Source organism: Synchiropus splendidus, chromosome 1 (assembly GCF_027744825.2).
Source record: "Synchiropus splendidus isolate RoL2022-P1 chromosome 1, RoL_Sspl_1.0, whole genome shotgun sequence".
NCBI classification, from domain to species: domain Eukaryota; kingdom Metazoa; phylum Chordata; class Actinopteri; order Syngnathiformes; family Callionymidae; genus Synchiropus; species Synchiropus splendidus.
In genome coordinates this window covers 23,576,479-23,591,966 of record NC_071334.1, presented here as the reverse complement: position 1 = coordinate 23,591,966, position 15,488 = coordinate 23,576,479, and the positions used below count along the sequence as shown (strand labels likewise).

Sequence of the window (15,488 nt, the reverse complement as noted above, 5' to 3'; positions counted from 1 at the left end):
TATTTATTTTTATGATTTCTGGCCCTTACGTCACTGGTGCGCAAGTAAATGAATCTGAAATGTAAAGTTGATTTATGTAGTCTTAACGCAATTTCCGGATTAAATTGTACAAAAATATACAATTTCAGACCAACAGAAATACTTGTGCGATAAGGTACCGTTTAGATAGTATAATGTCAAATCAAAATTAAAAAAAATCTGGCCCATTTCAGACTCGCAGATATTGTATTACAGAAATTTGGGACAAACGATTTCACTTTACTTTGAAGTGCATAGTAACTTGTTTCCGCAGTTGTCAACGAACTCCTGTCTCTTGACAGTGCTCAGTCCAATGGAGCTTCGTTGCAGCCCGCAGGAGACAATTGGATGATAATTACCGTCAAAATAACAGAAGATCTTGTTTGTTTTGACTTAACTCCCCACGCCTCCCCACAACAACCCTCACCGGTGGGTTTCTCTGCGCTGGTCCATCCCTGTCACTAGCCGGCGTCGCGGCCTTGTTTATACCGAGAAGGGAAGCTCGAATCGGGGAGCAAGGCCCAGAGTTTGAACCGCTGCTTCTCGTCTGGAGCGTGTTCTGTCTGGATCGACGCTTTATCTCGCCAAGTAGGTGTCTTTTTAGGTTTATAAGCATTTGTTGGCCTTTCTTTCCTAAAACGTTGCTACCAGTTATTGTTAGCTGGTGGCTAGCGGCTATCTCAATGGGACTACGGTGATTCGAACGGTGCTAAAGCTAACCAAATAATGAAAGCGAGAACGTTGATGTTAACGAAATTTAGTCACTTTCTGAATCTCTTTGAATTTCTCTTTGAGCCATTCTGTCGATTTTCTTTAATTTGTGGTAATAGTGTAACTCGGCAATGCTTGGTAAGCTAGCTGTTAGCTATGTTTTGACAATGAATCTGTTGAAAACTACTGCTGTCAAGAAAGCTCGGACGTTATCGCGACTACAATGGCATTCATTAATACCTTTAGTTGAAATAATAATACAGCGATACTTAAATGAACCGTGCAATGTTATTATGATGCTCATCGTGACAGTCACATTTCGCGATTAACGGTTACATCTTATGATACGTTTACGTTCAGTTATAACAATGAAATAATAGCCATAGCATCGTACTTTTACCCGGTGTCTTTTATCACAATACGTGAAGCACTTACAGAAACCGTTATTCATTCGTACATTCGCTTATTCATTCACACATTCGGAATAACTTGACACGATTATGTGCGTTATGCATTCAGGACTGTTCTTGTAACGCTGTGCGACGTTATCAGTTGAAAATTGTTGAAACATGATGGCAGGAGAGGACGATTTTTATGGAGAATATTGCTATTTACTTCATATGCTGCCATGACATATCTGTGAAAAATATATTAAAATATTTAAATTGAGGGTGAAGGACAGAAATCTGGGTGAAGTATGCTATAAATATTTTTTATGATAATATTTATTAAGTCTGAGTGGATGTAATGTCGCTCAATTAAACAACCAAGAAAAATGTGTTTCACTAAGAAATATTAATAAGAAGAAATAGGGATGATAGAAGAAATGATAGAAAGGAATGTTATGAAACTTTTAATGACTATAAACACTATTTAGATCAAACACAAACATGCTTTTTCCCAGTGAATGTCAACAAAGTCATTGAATCTTGTGAAGCATCTTTGAGGGAAAATGTGTTGTCTAAGTATCTGAGTCTGAATGGAAATTTTGATGTTTATTTGGACGATATTCATTGGAATTTGGGATTAACCTCATGTGGCCACCCATAGTCATTCTGAGACCCTGTGTGGTCACAAGGCCCAGATCCGTCAATGTGTTTGGATGATTGGATCATGCAAGTCGTGATGATGATGTAAGATTTGTTTGTCTTTCTGACAAAGTCTGATACGTCACATTGTAATTATAATGCAGATGAAATGTTTGTGTGAGTTTAACATTTGTCATTTAGTCCGCTTGTTATGTTGACGTCAGTTGATACATGAGGGTCAGTTTGTTGCACACTGAAATAACAGATTGATTTATTTATATATTTTGTTTTGCGATTGGTCAGAGTTGATCAGTGGCCCTTAGAAAGGAACAAGTGAATACAGTGACGTGTATAAGTAAAAACAAAAATGTTTAGTGATTACATCGATGCTCATTCCTTCATTCATGCCTTAAATTGATGGGTGAAATCTGACCAATCATGTTGATGATGAGTCATAGAAGTTATTCTAGTCGTTTCAAATATTACATGTAATAAAACATCTGATTGTGGTTATCCTCTTCCAGAGAAATGACCCAGAAGCAACAATGACGTCCAGATTTGGTAAAACCTATAGCCGAAAAGGAGGCGAGGGCACATCCAAGTTCGACGAAGTCCTGTCCTCAAAGAGGGGCACCCTCAGTACTAAATGGGGAGCCACCACATACAAAGCCAAGGTGGGCTCTAAGAGGGCTGGAACACCCAAAAATGACTCGCTCCTGGAGGTTTGCAAAAGACCACAACACTGCGACGATGGAGCAGATGACCCTTTTGGCTTCGACAGTGACGAGGAATCAAAGCCTGTGTCTTCACGCGCCAAGTCCTCTGCAGTCAAGCCGGCAGAGCCTCCACAGGCGGAGAGGCCGACTGTGTCTGTAGACACAGGGAGTAAGTCCAACCTTCAGGGAGGATTCAGCAACCCAGGTTCTAGAGAGGGACCATCGTGGTTGGACAGCGGCCGTAAGCAGTCTTGGCTTCTTGAAGACACCAGTCGATTCTTCACCAGTAGTTCTGCTCACACAGGTGCTCAAGCCAATCGATGTATGCTTGTTTGTGTACATGTTTACACGTTTGGTGCAGTTACATTCAATTCATTTGTAAATTTGTTCTCGCTGCAATAAATGAAATCTAATGTAACTCTTCTGGTTCTGAACAGGCCCGACTCAGAGTTCCTCTGCATTCTCTCAGAACCAACACAGCTACTCTTGGTACCAGAATGCCTCTGAAAGCGACAAAAAGCCATTGGCCCAGACCACTACCCTGAAGACTGGGCCCAAAGCAGAGTCCACCTATGACTCCTGGGATGCTATTATGGCTTTCCGTTCACCCTCTCCTGACCAGGAACCCCGCAACCCAGCCCCCACTCTCTCCTGGGTTTCAGCTAGTGTTGGATCTAGCAGCTGGGACCGGGTAGCAACTCAAATTCAGAAGTCCCCCTCTCCTTCACTGCTGCACACCCCTATTGAGAATAAGGACTTTAATAATGACCTAGACTATATGGAGACATCTGAGTCTACTCAGACATCTTCTTCCACCTCACTTGTAAGGAATTCTAACTGCCGGACTTACCGGAGGCCCAACAAGCAGAACAAGACTTCAGACTCTTGCGGCCTCTCCAGTTCAGCCAACAGCGCAGACATGTTTGGCTCGGGCAATAATAACACAACAGAGGGAAGAACCAGGGACTGTACTGTTCTACATCCGTCTTCGATGTCCATGTTCAACGTCACCATTCAGGGTCGGAGCTCGACAGAATTCCCCAATGAGAGTGCGCCCTCCAGTGTCAGCACTGCAAGTTCTGGTAGTTCTACGGAGTCAAGTTGGCAGAGGAAGAAGGCGGACCAACAGAACGAGAATCAAAGGTAAAAGGCTTTCGTAGAACTATGGCACTTTTAAGTAGTGCTGTCAGGCGATTAAGATAGGACTAATCGATTACAGGATTTGTAGTTAATTAATGTAATTAATGGCATTTATGTCATATCTACTTTAGGTCACCAAAATAGCAATTATTTATTATAAGAATTTGAATTCTTAGCATTACAAATTGTAGCGCATGAGTAATCAAATGAATACAAGATTTCAAATACACATTCCTGCTGGTTATTGAGTAAAGCTTAAGTCCGTGCTACTTAATGCTAAATACATTTTAAGCTCTCAAAGGTAGCTTAAAAGGTGGGTCCAAAGATGCTATCTGAAATGCCTCATGTTAGACCCCTGTAAATAACCTTGCTGTTCAAAGGTCCTTCTGTTTTTTTCCATAGTGATTTGTGGGAATCCTTTTAATAATAACTTACTGTTTATTTCAGTGCCAGTGTTTCTTTTTAATCATAAACAACCAAAATGTATACAATGTATTTATTGAGATGATAATAGAATTAACATTTTTTTCTCAATACTGTATCATACATTAACAGCAGCCAAACATTTTAAACTCTTCTAATAGTAACTGATCTAAGCTTAAAGACTTGTTTTTGATCTACACTTTCCTCTGGTTTTACTGATCACCTGATACAAAGGTTTATATTGAAATCAAAACTCCATTTCTGCACTCTACAAGCACCAATTGATCAACAGTGATAATCCTGTGGTTTGTATTACGTTCTGATTATTAAGATGTAATGTCACTTTTCAAGTACATTATGTCATTTTTGTACGCTCCTTTGAAGTCACTCCTTTGGTTATAAAACTCGTTTAAGAGCGAGCAATTGTTCCACTTCCAAATCATCATTGGTTTTCAGAACATTGTGACTCCGTGTGCTGCATGAGCACCTGCTCCCGTGAGGCTGTGACCCTGAAAATGATGGTCGAAGTTAGATGTTAGATGTAGATTTCTCTTTTCAAGCTAATGAGTTGTTGCTTGAAGAGTGTGGTTGGCTCATGTGACTGTATTGAGATATTCCCTTGTTTGTGCCTGAGGTGGTGTAAGGGTTTATATTATTTTTGGAATTGGCAAGAGTTATAAACAATGCTCTGTAGTATGCTGTGGCCGATTGTGCTCCAACTTCTTTCTGATCAGTGACATCAGCTGTGTAAAAATATTAATTATCAGTTATCATTATCGTTATAAAATTGCAGTGTATCTCAAAAGTGCATATCAAAATCATAATAATCCTACAAACAACAAAAAAGGTATCAAAAGTGTGATTAGTAGATTAGACTAGATGGCCTTTATTAGTCGAAATACATTATGTAACCTCATGTTGACCGTGGGATGTAGGTTTTGTGGTTGTGGCTTTTAGGTTGCTTCGGTAACTCAGGCAGATTGTCTTACTCCAAGCCTTGAAGCACGACGCAGAAATCGCAGTGTATGCCTCACAGGAAACTAGAGCGAGTGCTGTAGAAATCACAGCGTATTTCAGCTCTTGTTTTGATGTGTCAGCATCAATGTATGAATTGTAACCGAAACTGAAAAGGAAAAGCATTATTTTTCAGGCAGTGAGTCATAAGGTGCTCTGGGAACTTATTCTAGTCTTTGTTTCTGCTTCACCTCCAGGTCCTGTGAGAGCCAGTCAAGGAAGACTAGTAAACTCGACCTGTTTGGGTTTGAAGAGTCAGACTCATGTAGCAACACAGAGGGGAACTCTGACTGGCCCTCCACCTATAAGAACAAATATTTTGGTTTTGACGACACGAACCATGATGATACTGCAGTCGGCGACCAGCTGAAGGACGGGCGCTGCAAACAGAGGAGGAAGGACAGGATGGCGGCCGCCGCCAAGGAATTGCTAGCTGAAGACACTGACCAGCCAGTTGATTGCTTCCAGAGACTGCAGGACTCAGACCCGCCCAGACCGAAGGAGACTAAGAACTCTGTGGCGAGACAAGAGACGACAGCAGGTATGAGGCAGATATCATTACCACATACCAACATCTGCTCTGAACTGCTGCTGATGACTTTGTCCTCAGATGTAGTGGACTTCTCAGAAGAGGGTCTCAAGGTTTTGGCTGGGTGCACCGCAAGGCCGCCCACGAGCAAGCCAGTTGAGAAGAATCCTGACACATTCAGGAGGATCTTCAGTGCCCATAAGAAGGTAACAGGAACATAATGTGTGCATGAGTGTTTGTGTTTTGTGTGTCTCTTTGAGTTTTCAAACAGACAGATGGACCTGTTTCTCGGTCCCTCACTGGAGCACTAATGTCCTGTCCATTTATATGTGTATTGATCTGCTAAGTGGCGAGCAGCCTTTTGTTGTCTAGACCATAGGTCTGAAACTGATCCACAAAAGGGCCATTATGGGTGCAGGCTTTTGTTCCAACCCAACAAGCAACTGATCAAATGGTCAGTCAGACACCTGATTGGTGAAAGTGTGGGCTCTTCTCAGGTGTGTGTGTACAGTGTTTTGCGCTTTGTCAACAAGTGTTAGGTTGAGTAAAGCAGAAGCCTTCATTATCCTGTTCCAAACATGGCGATCCTATATTTTCGAACTGCCCAACATCACAGAGAACATTCACCAAATTCTGTAACAAATCGTACTGCACCACTAGGGGGCGTTAACGTCGCATATATCATCAACAGTCTGTCTAAAGCTTACTGCAGATGGGGAACTATCTTGGTCATTTCTCTGTCCATGTACCCCCAAATAAAAAAAAAAGTCTCTCGCACGCACACTCACTCACTCAGAATTACATGCACTTGTTTTGGAATGGCTGCTTAATTGTTCCTCTGCATTCATTACTTTTGAGAGCGTTCAGCCCTGATGCAGCAGACTTTTACAATAACAAACCATCAGCCCTGGAACAGTTTCAGTCGGTGGTTTGCGTCCCGCTTGCTGACAGATAATTGCGGGTGTGTCAGTGTAATATGCCAATGCATCTCATTTCCTCTCACAGAAACATTTCTTCCTCGCAGCAGAATAATTTGTCTCTCGCCGACTCCTGTCTGCTTTTCCCTACCGCTCGTCTCGTTAATATACGTGCTATCTGTGCCGGCTTGCCAGCTCCGACTGGACTCACTTTATTATAAAAGCAATATAACCCTCACTAGTGACCTACTGCAGTTGTTGAAACTGCTATGCAATTACAGTGAGCGCGCTGGGGGATATCAGACGAGAGGGATGGCACTGGTCCAGATTGAGGATGACAAGTTTGTCTGGAAAGTTGGGAAGACACTCCTCTGTCTAGAGTGGCCGTTGGTTGTTCTGCTGTTGGGCTCATCAGTGGACAACTCAAACTCAGAGTTTCTGTCCAGTTGAGTCGGTCAACTCAAAGGTCTCTCTTGACTTAGCCTGAGCCTATACATGAGTTTTTACCTGCTCCATCCAGTCACCATGAAGCCTGAAGTGTAGCACTTTGTCTTTAGTAAACAGTGTTTAACATCAAGCTGGCACAATCAATTACTTTACTTTTTGAGTATTCTGTCAATTATTCTGTCCGTTACTTGTCATCACCAAAAAACTCACAATAGTTTGACCTCAGTATTATGCAGTGTTATGAAGTTAATCATCATCTACTTGTACGTTTGACATGATGCTCATAGTTGATGTACTCATAGTTACATCCATGTTAACAAAGTCAGCGTTCAGTCAAGGGATGGATGATATTGAGATTAAAGGAGCAGCATAGTCTGTGACTGAATAGTTAAAAGGTGTTCATGTTGTGAATCTTTCAGAATCTAGAGAACGTGTAGATCAAGTATTTGAACTCAAACTACGGAGCCCTGTGTCATCGGAACGTGATGTCACATGAGTGGCAATGAATACTGTGATATTTTTATAAGTCATGACAGCAACAAGTTTTCCCCCACCCTTTACTCAATCTGTTGACGGTAGCGAATGCGCTATGAACAGATGTGATGTCTGAGTGAAACATCTGTCTTGAATCAACTATTTCACTTATTGAATTGTTTTGGCCCTAGTTTAAGACATGTTTGTCTTAACTTTCTCTGATCCTGTCATAGTACTGTAACTTCTCTCCAGTCTGTTAAAGACAGGTACTTGCCAGTTTTCCATCATGCATGCGTCCGTCCCTCTTCAAATAACGGGTTATGATGCAAGGTCAAATGCCACTTTGCCCTTAACAGCTTGCCCACAATGCTCCTCTCTCCTTGTCCCGGCAAGAAGTGTGCTGAGCTTGGCACAGGCCTCTCTCATTTCAATCCACCCCACACTGCTGAGCTGTTGGAGGACTGAGCTGCTGTCCATCTGTAGTATTCAGTAACCATAGGGGACCATAGATGGCTGACTCGTCCAAGGACTCTGCTTTTGTTTCTGTTGATCAATCCAGCCGTGCATCACCCCCAAGCCCTATAAGCCACTACCCCCAAATCGCTTCTTCTTTTGTCTCATATTATTATTGCTGTGGCAACCACCAACCACAGGTTTGGCAAAGTACACAGGAGATGAACAGAGGATGACCGTGTGTGCATGCATGCCTCCCTAGGGCCATATTTGTGCATCATAAAGCTGGTGAAACGAAATCTGGCAAAAACAACTTTTTGGCTTATTAGCAACTGAAACCTTTGATGGTAATTATCAGGAGAGAGGAGATTGTTCAGGTGGTTGGTCCAGCGCTGACTTCTGTGCTAGCATCCACAGAGGTGGTGGATCTGTAGAAACAAACTCCTGCTCCTCTCCAGATCTTTGTAGTTGATGTGTTTTGGTGTTGTCAGCAACTGCGTTGTTGCAAGTTCACTATATTAACCGGTGAACCTAGTCAGTTAACACTTGTGCTGCATAACCTGTTAAGATCAGTTCATTCTCTGTTTACTTCACAGTCTCCCACAAAAGCTGTGTACAATGCCAGACACTGGACGCTCGTCGCTGAAGAGGAGACGCCAACACCGCTTTCCTCTGGGTCTCAGACGATTACGGTAAATCTGCAGCATGTTGTTTTGCTTCAGAACTGCAGTTAAACCTGAACTTGTTACATCTGCAGGATCCGGCGTCGGCCGGGGGGTCTACTGAAGAGCCTGTCGACCAAAACAAGGATGATGGAGTTTTTAAGGCGCCTCCCCCTCCACCTCAAATCCCCAAGGTTGACAGTGCCCCCATTCTCAAGTGCCCCAAAAAACGAAAAGAGGTGCTTGTTAATATTCTGACACTGAAGGTCCCGAACCAGAGCCACTAACCTATCTTTTGTGCCTCAGCTGTACACCGTAGTTCGACAAGTGAAGGACTTCAACGATGTTGTGGAGATCGGCGAGAACCAGGAGTTCACTGACGACTTTGAGTATCTGGCTACTGGTCTGAAGAGTGGTCAGCCATTGAATACTCGCTGCTTGAGGTCAGGCACCGTGACCTCTCATCATTGAATAATTCCTAACTTTGTTTCTGAAGATCTTTTTTGTTTCTGTGCAGTGTTATCAGTCTGGCCACTCGGTGTGCCATGCCCAGCTTCAGAATGCACCTCCGTGCCCGAGGGAAGGTGGCGCAAGTCTTTAAAACGCTCAACGATGCACCTCAGCATCCGGTCAGTTGAGGAAAAAACTCCCCACATATTCCTAGGAAAAAAATGAATTATTCAATATGACATCTTCTCTTTGATTCAGAACCTGGCAATGTGCACTGCCTCCCTCATGTACATCCTAAGCCGGGATAGGTTGAATATGGATCTGGACCGGTCCTGTCTGGATTTAATGATCCGCTTACTGGAGCTGGACTTGGACCAGAGCAGCGGAGCGGTGACAGACTCGGCCTCTCAGCTGAGTGCACGGGAGATTGCTAAGATGAAGGAGAAGATCCGGAAGCTCTGCGACACTGTGCACAACAAGCACTTGGACCTGCAGAACATCACGGTAACAAGAACCAGAACATTATGTTGTCCGTTTGAAGATCTCGGTTGAGGGACTGAAAATAGTGACGTGACTGCTGAGACTGTGAGGAGTTGAGAACAATGTTTGGAAGTTCTTTATGTCATGATGTTCTTCATCCCTCCTTCAGACGGGTCACTTAGCCATGGAGACGTTATTGTCTCTGACCTCCAAACGAGCAGGAGACTGGTTTAAAGAAGAACTACGACTACTAGGAGGACTGGACCACATTGTTGACAAAGGTCAGGCTTGGTTCTTCTTTGGTGAACAAGAACAAGATCTCATCAAGGGTGAGATTTAACGTGTACTGCTTGTCTGCTCAGTGAAAGAGTGTGTGGACAACCTGGAGAGGGCAGACAGTGAAGAGAAGCTGGTGTCGTCCTTGTGGGGGGCTGAGAGATGCCTGAGAGTTCTGGAGAGTGTAAGTGTGATGGAGAGCTTCTCTTTGCCTGGGTTCTTTTGTGTGACGTGGTGCTGACACAAATGAAAAGGTCTGTCAATTCATGTTAATGCAAACCATATTTTCTTTGAATAGGTGACAGTCCACAACCCGGAGAATCAGAGCTACTTGATTGCCTACAAGGACTCTTCACTCATTGTGTCGTGTGCCAAGTGAGTCATTGGAATGACACTTTTTGGTTCGACTGGTTCTCACCAAGTGTTAGTGCTCACTGTTAGAGAGTCATATGATTGAAAGGCTGAGGCAATATTCGTTGTTAATGTGTGCATGTCTTATTCTCCCGATCAAATCTTTCAATTTCCTGCTGTCAGTCACAGCTGCAACCTTTGACCCAGCACTGCAGCTGAACACGGAGACATAGAGATTGTTCTGTCCACTGTGAAAGTGACCCATCTCTCTCTCTCTATTTGAGCGCTTGTCTTTGTCTCCGCAGAACCGTTTTTGACTGTGATATTTAGGTTAGGCTCATGTTCTGATGTAGCTATATGTCGCTCAGAGTTAGGCACAGTTTTCCATTACAACACAGCAATATTTCTCTCACTGTGAGTAAAAAGAGTTGCCATGGATTTTACTTTGTGAAAGCGATTTTGCTGTAAGAGCAGGACAAGGTCACAGTAAGCCCAATTATTAGATTTATTCTGCTCCTGTGTGACCCGACTGTCGTCCCGTCGAGTGAGCACGGATCAACAAAGACAGACTGTGTTGCAGAGCAACACCAGCCGCAGTCTGAACCTCCAGCTGTTCTCCGATAACTGGATTAACCCCTGAAACCTACGGGTTAAATTTGGGGTGTGTGGCCACACACACAGTATTAGGTCCAAATTCAAGGTCCCTTGCACTGGTCCTCTCCACATCTCTTTGTTTCTGTTCAAAATTCAGTTGAGTTCAGTTGTCTGGCACATGCTGTGGATTTGACAGGGATCTGATGGATCTGCATTCAACGTCTTTTGAAAATGATCAGAAACAAGCCTGCAGGTCTGGGCTGAACCGCAGTAATCCTCAGTGGAGGTCATATTATTTATTTTCACATTGAGGTCGCTGGTTTACACAGTCTATCTCCGTGTTCTGCTTTGACTCTTCGTATTCCCTCCTCCAGAGCACTGAAGGTGTGTGAGGAGATGATCCAACATTACAGCACACAGAAGAACCCCGATCGAGCTGTGGTGGGTAAAGCGTTGGAGAACAGCATGAGGGCCATCATTATGGTCCTGGTCAACCTGACGCACGACAACGGTCAGTGCTGACACACATGCAAGCACAAAGACATTCACAGAAGTAATGACAACTTTGTGCTCTCCAGAGTGGGGCAGCACCAAGACCGGCGAGCAGCCCGACATGATCTTCACAGCCCTCCAGTGTGTTTTCAGAGTCCCCCAGTACTTTCCTCCGGAGAAGAGGTTTGACATCCGCATCCTGGTGAGCACCCATGGGTTTTAAACAATGAGTTCTGAACTCAGGCTGTGAGAAATCGGACTGAAATACCTGATGTTGTCCAGGGTCTGGGTCTGCTGATCAATCTGGTGGAGTACAGTGCCAGGAACAAGTATTGTTTGATGGAGATGGAGATGGAGGAAGGTCAAGGTCCTTGTGACTCCACCATCCTGCCCAACCCACAGAACCATGACACGATCAGAACCGGCCCGCTCTGCGCTATTGCAGCCCTTGTACAGGTCTGGGTCTTTAGTTATTCTTAAGTGAGAGAAGTGTTGCAGAGCCTTAGCAACATGTAGTTGAACTGCTTCACTATGAATTCCCTGCAGCCAGTCACTTTCAACTACATTTTGGGTCATTTTCATCGTTCATCTACTCAGTACATTAAATATTTATCCTGTCAGGGGCAGCAACTTCAGCAAGTTGTACTCTCTCAACCATTATGTCATGAACTGTGCTCCTCAGCGCGCCTCCAGTAGTGACCCCCCTCACTACGGTGGCCTCAGGAGGAGACAGGGGAAATCTCACAACATTTAGATCATATGACTTGGGCCAAAGAAGGCATTAGCCACACTACAGTGCTCATTTGGCACAAGCACATCATGGACAAGGCTCCAGGCACTACCCACGATGCACCTGCACAACTGCAGCCCCAGTCATGGCCACATTAGAACACACACATGTTGTTGGATCTTTGACGGTAGATACACACCCAACTTACTAGTACATGTGAATTTTTGGTAGGATATTATTTATTTGGGGTTTTGCATACACCAAATTAATTTAATACTGAGTTAAATGTTAAGAGGGGTAAAAGTAGTTGCTCATGCTTCTTTTTTTTAATAGTCTGCTTTCCTTGAGCAATAGGCTCGTTCTCATGAACGTGAATGAGCACTTGAATTAAACGTAGCGCGTGTGTGTCTGCAGTTGTTCGTCCAACGGGAGCGAGCCGCCGTCCTTGCAGAGGCGCAGACTGATGACCTCATTAAGGAGCCGCCGAAACCTGCCTTAGACCAGAGCGGTGAGTGGCAGGAGACAGGGGGCGAGATCCAGTGGGTGGCCAAGGACGTCTCCGAGAAACAGGAGGAGTCCAAGAAGAACGAGAAGGAAGAGGAGCACGAGGAGCTGGACCTGAACAAAGGTACAACAGCCGCAAGCTGATGTTGCTGTTGGTTTTCATGGTCCTCTTCGTTCCTTTGCAGCTCTGCAGCACGCAGGGAAGCACATGGAGGACAGCATGGTGGCATCCTACACGGCACTGCTGCTGGGCAGCCTCTGCCAGGGAAGCCCGGTCAGTTCAGAGATACAAAGGCTTCCCTTCACAACCTTTTGGCTCCCTCACCCCACAATGTTGTGATATCCTTGTGTTCTCATCCTACAGGGGATCGTGGAGACTGTCAGGGACAACCTGCCGGATGGAGATTTCTCCGTCATGACGGAGATGCTCAAGAAGTTCCTCAATTTCATGAACCTGACGGTGAGTTGGACTCTCCAGTCCACGATCGAAACTGAAGGATTGGGTTCTGTAGAGAAATGAATCATCTGACCTTTGGCCTCTGGTGTTTCCGCAGTGTGATATTGGCTCAGCTGGGCAGAAGTCCATCTCACGGGTCATCGACTACCTGGAGCACTGCTAGAGCCCACACACACACACACACACACTCTTTAAATCACTTGTATTACTTTGTCCGCAGAAACTAAATTAATTTATTGAGAAGTTAAACCAACAACCTATAAATAAGATATGGCAGTTTCGGTTTCTTCCTTGCGCTGACGTTAGGCAACGCACGCACACTCACTCACCTGGTCAAAGTTTACAGCTTTATCCAACATGGTTAGAGTGATGGGTTGAATTTTTGTACAGAGTTGTATATGAATTTGGAGCTGATCTTGGGGAGGGAGCAGCAGAGGACAGAGTGTTCTTTGGGTGGGATCAGTGGGGTTCTGTTGACTCTTAGACACGTAAGCTTTTCTGAATCTATTTTTCATTTTGTAAGTGGCCCGGAGTTCGTTGGACTGAATCTGGTGATCCTGCAGAGAAACTTTGTACGTTTATGTCTTTGTTACTTGTAAATACTTTTAAGATAATAAAAATTGATACTTTGACTAAATATTTCACCTCATTCTTACTTGCTGTCCAACGTGCTACAGCGATGCAGAAACAAATTCATGTCTTGGCCAGTAGTCTCCTACAACCCGCGTAAAGGTGTCAAATTTGACCTCTGAGGTCTATAGTTTAGTACCTTAAAGTTTGGATCTGTTGCAGGTTTCCATCTTGAAAAAGTCTGGTGTCTTGATGGTTTTGTTTAAATAGTTAAAATACAACAACTGATTCATAATAATTCGTCATGAAAAAGTCAGGACACAATTGATGTCTTTGGAAGAAAATGTGACATTTTAAATGACGTTTTATTTTAAATATATCGGTATGAAACATTGAAACACAGGCTTCAGTAAGGTGTTTTCACATTAAAATGTTCATCAGCGTTGGCAGATCTGGAGGAAGGCGATCACTTGATGCCGCTTCTTCTCTCCCACACGTCCTGCCCTAACCCCCTGCTTTCCTCCTGACTCTCCGATGCTCCAGTCTTCTCTGCGGGGTCAGAGTCTGTTGGCGTCCGCAGAATGTCGCTCAGCGTAGCGATGTATATCAGCGCCATCTGTAGGGTCTCGGACTTGGACAGCTTCTTGTCGCTCTCCAGGTTCGGGATGACACTCCGTAGTCGGTCGAAGGCCACATTCAGGCCCAGCATTCGTCTTCGTTCACGGGCGTTTGCTGCGAGTCTCCGTCGCCGCTGTGCCCGCTCCACGGCGCTCTGGTCCGGCTGCAGGAAGTGTAGTGCGTCCCTGGATGCAGGTCTGAGCCGGAGCTCCACGATCGCGCACGGAGGGTCGCTTCCGCCCAAGGGGGGCTCCTTTCGATGTCGGTCCCGTTGCAACAGAGCATGCAAGTCTTCGTGGAGTAAAGGCGGAGTGACCCGGTCCAGTACCGAGTCCCGGCCCGCAGTGATGAAGGATGTGAAGAGAGTTCTGCGAGGAGACATTTGTTCGCCCGATGAACCGGACCTGTCACCAAGTGCTCAGCTCTGGAGCATCATTTAAGTGCGAGGGCCCGAGGGGGCGTGGATTGGGTCGTGTGCGGGTCCGATAGCGGAGCCAGAACCTCCCGCAGAGAGGTCCATTAACCAAGTTCATCAAAAGGGGATTAGACGCGTCTCAGTGATCCGGAGAAAAGGGGTGTGTGTGTGAGGGGGCGGGGGCGGGGAACTTTTAGGTTTGGTTCCTGTGACACAGAATCTCGATTTGTGGAACAGGACGATTCATCATTTCGCCCAACGATGCTCGGGATTTTAAATACGAGGAAAAACTTGGTACAAACAAAGAGCATTCTAAACAACTATTTATGTAAATGAAGCCTGCAAGTGTGTTCATCGAAAAAAGTTGAACGCATAAGAAATAGACGCACTGAAATAAAAAAAAAAATAAATAAATAAAAACAACAACAAATGCGTTGACGCGTTACTGACTCGCTGACTTCCAGCTGTTCGGTTCATTTGGGTTTAATTAAAGTCGGCGAGAGGAGCTGGAACTGTCACTTCGCAGCGATGTGCCAAAACTTTGCCGGTCCAGATTCTTGACAAAACCTGTCATTTGACCCGGAGGACCCTGAAAGGATCCTCACCGACGCGATGGGCTCTGTGCTCGCGAGCACGTGGGGAGGTTCTGGCTGTTGGCCCGCTTCACTTCATTAAACCCAATGAAACGCCTTGTTGGTGCCGGCAGAGCGACACGGGCCACCGATCAAAACCTATTGCGGCACTGAAATGAGCCCAAACATTCACCGTCTGTTGCTGCGCTCTGAGGGAGGTGCTTTCTCTGTGGCGGTCCACGCGGGCACGCTAATGTCCACTAGAGGGCGTTGTCTAGTGCATCTGTGCAAGCGCTTTGTCGGAAAGTACAACAATAAAGTTATGTTTTTTTAGATGCACCAGGACACAACTCGTTAAATCCATTAACACGCTTGCATCTCAGAAAACATGGTTGTAGAAGTTTGCAATTATTAACGTGAATATTTAACGAAAGATGAATGTCAGAA

General features: G+C 44.8%; 2 protein-coding genes across 3 annotated transcripts; one reads left to right on the top strand and one right to left on the bottom strand.

Moving 5' to 3' along the window:
• Positions 1–287: 287 nt before the first annotated feature.
• Positions 288–13,612, top strand: LOC128768297 (wings apart-like protein homolog). Of its 2 annotated transcripts, none has more exons than XM_053881079.1 (20): positions 288–447; positions 2,282–2,777; positions 2,911–3,616; positions 5,248–5,591; positions 5,661–5,785; positions 8,467–8,562; positions 8,628–8,771; positions 8,839–8,975; positions 9,050–9,161; positions 9,241–9,486; positions 9,632–9,743; positions 9,825–9,922; positions 10,037–10,113; positions 11,058–11,194; positions 11,262–11,377; positions 11,458–11,631; positions 12,320–12,533; positions 12,595–12,683; positions 12,774–12,869; positions 12,964–13,612. In XM_053881079.1, the coding sequence occupies exons 1-20, from the start codon at positions 367–369 to the stop codon at positions 13,027–13,029; spliced, it is 3,666 nt and encodes a 1,221-aa protein (XP_053737054.1). In that variant the 5' UTR covers positions 288–366; the 3' UTR covers positions 13,030–13,612. The 2 variants fall into 2 exon arrangements, with proteins under 2 accessions (XP_053737054.1, XP_053737063.1); XM_053881088.1 differs by having other exon boundaries at positions 303–606; positions 12,964–13,610.
• A 179-nt stretch (positions 13,613–13,791) lies between these two features.
• Positions 13,792–14,448, bottom strand: atoh1c (atonal bHLH transcription factor 1c). Its single transcript, XM_053881115.1, has one exon. The coding sequence runs from the start codon at positions 14,434–14,436 to the stop codon at positions 13,903–13,905; it is 534 nt and encodes a 177-aa protein (XP_053737090.1). The 5' UTR covers positions 14,437–14,448; the 3' UTR covers positions 13,792–13,902.
• Between the last annotated feature and the right edge of the window lie 1,040 nt (positions 14,449–15,488).

What these genes read in the sequence shown, in the direction of transcription:
- atoh1c (XM_053881115.1), bottom strand. Translation starts at nt 14,436, where the DNA reads ATGTCTCCTCGCAGAACTCTCTTCACATCCTTCATCACTGCGGGCCGG.
- LOC128768297 (XM_053881079.1), top strand. Translation starts at nt 367, where the DNA reads ATGATAATTACCGTCAAAATAACAGAAGATCTTGTTTGTTTTGACTTA. An exon ending in GCCCCAAAAAACGAAAAGAG is followed by an intron (nt 8,772 to 8,838) that starts GTGCTTGTTAAT and finishes TTTGTGCCTCAG; the next exon opens with CTGTACACCGTAGTTCGACA. An exon ending in TCAATTTCATGAACCTGACG is followed by an intron (nt 12,870 to 12,963) that starts GTGAGTTGGACT and finishes GTGTTTCCGCAG; the next exon opens with TGTGATATTGGCTCAGCTGG.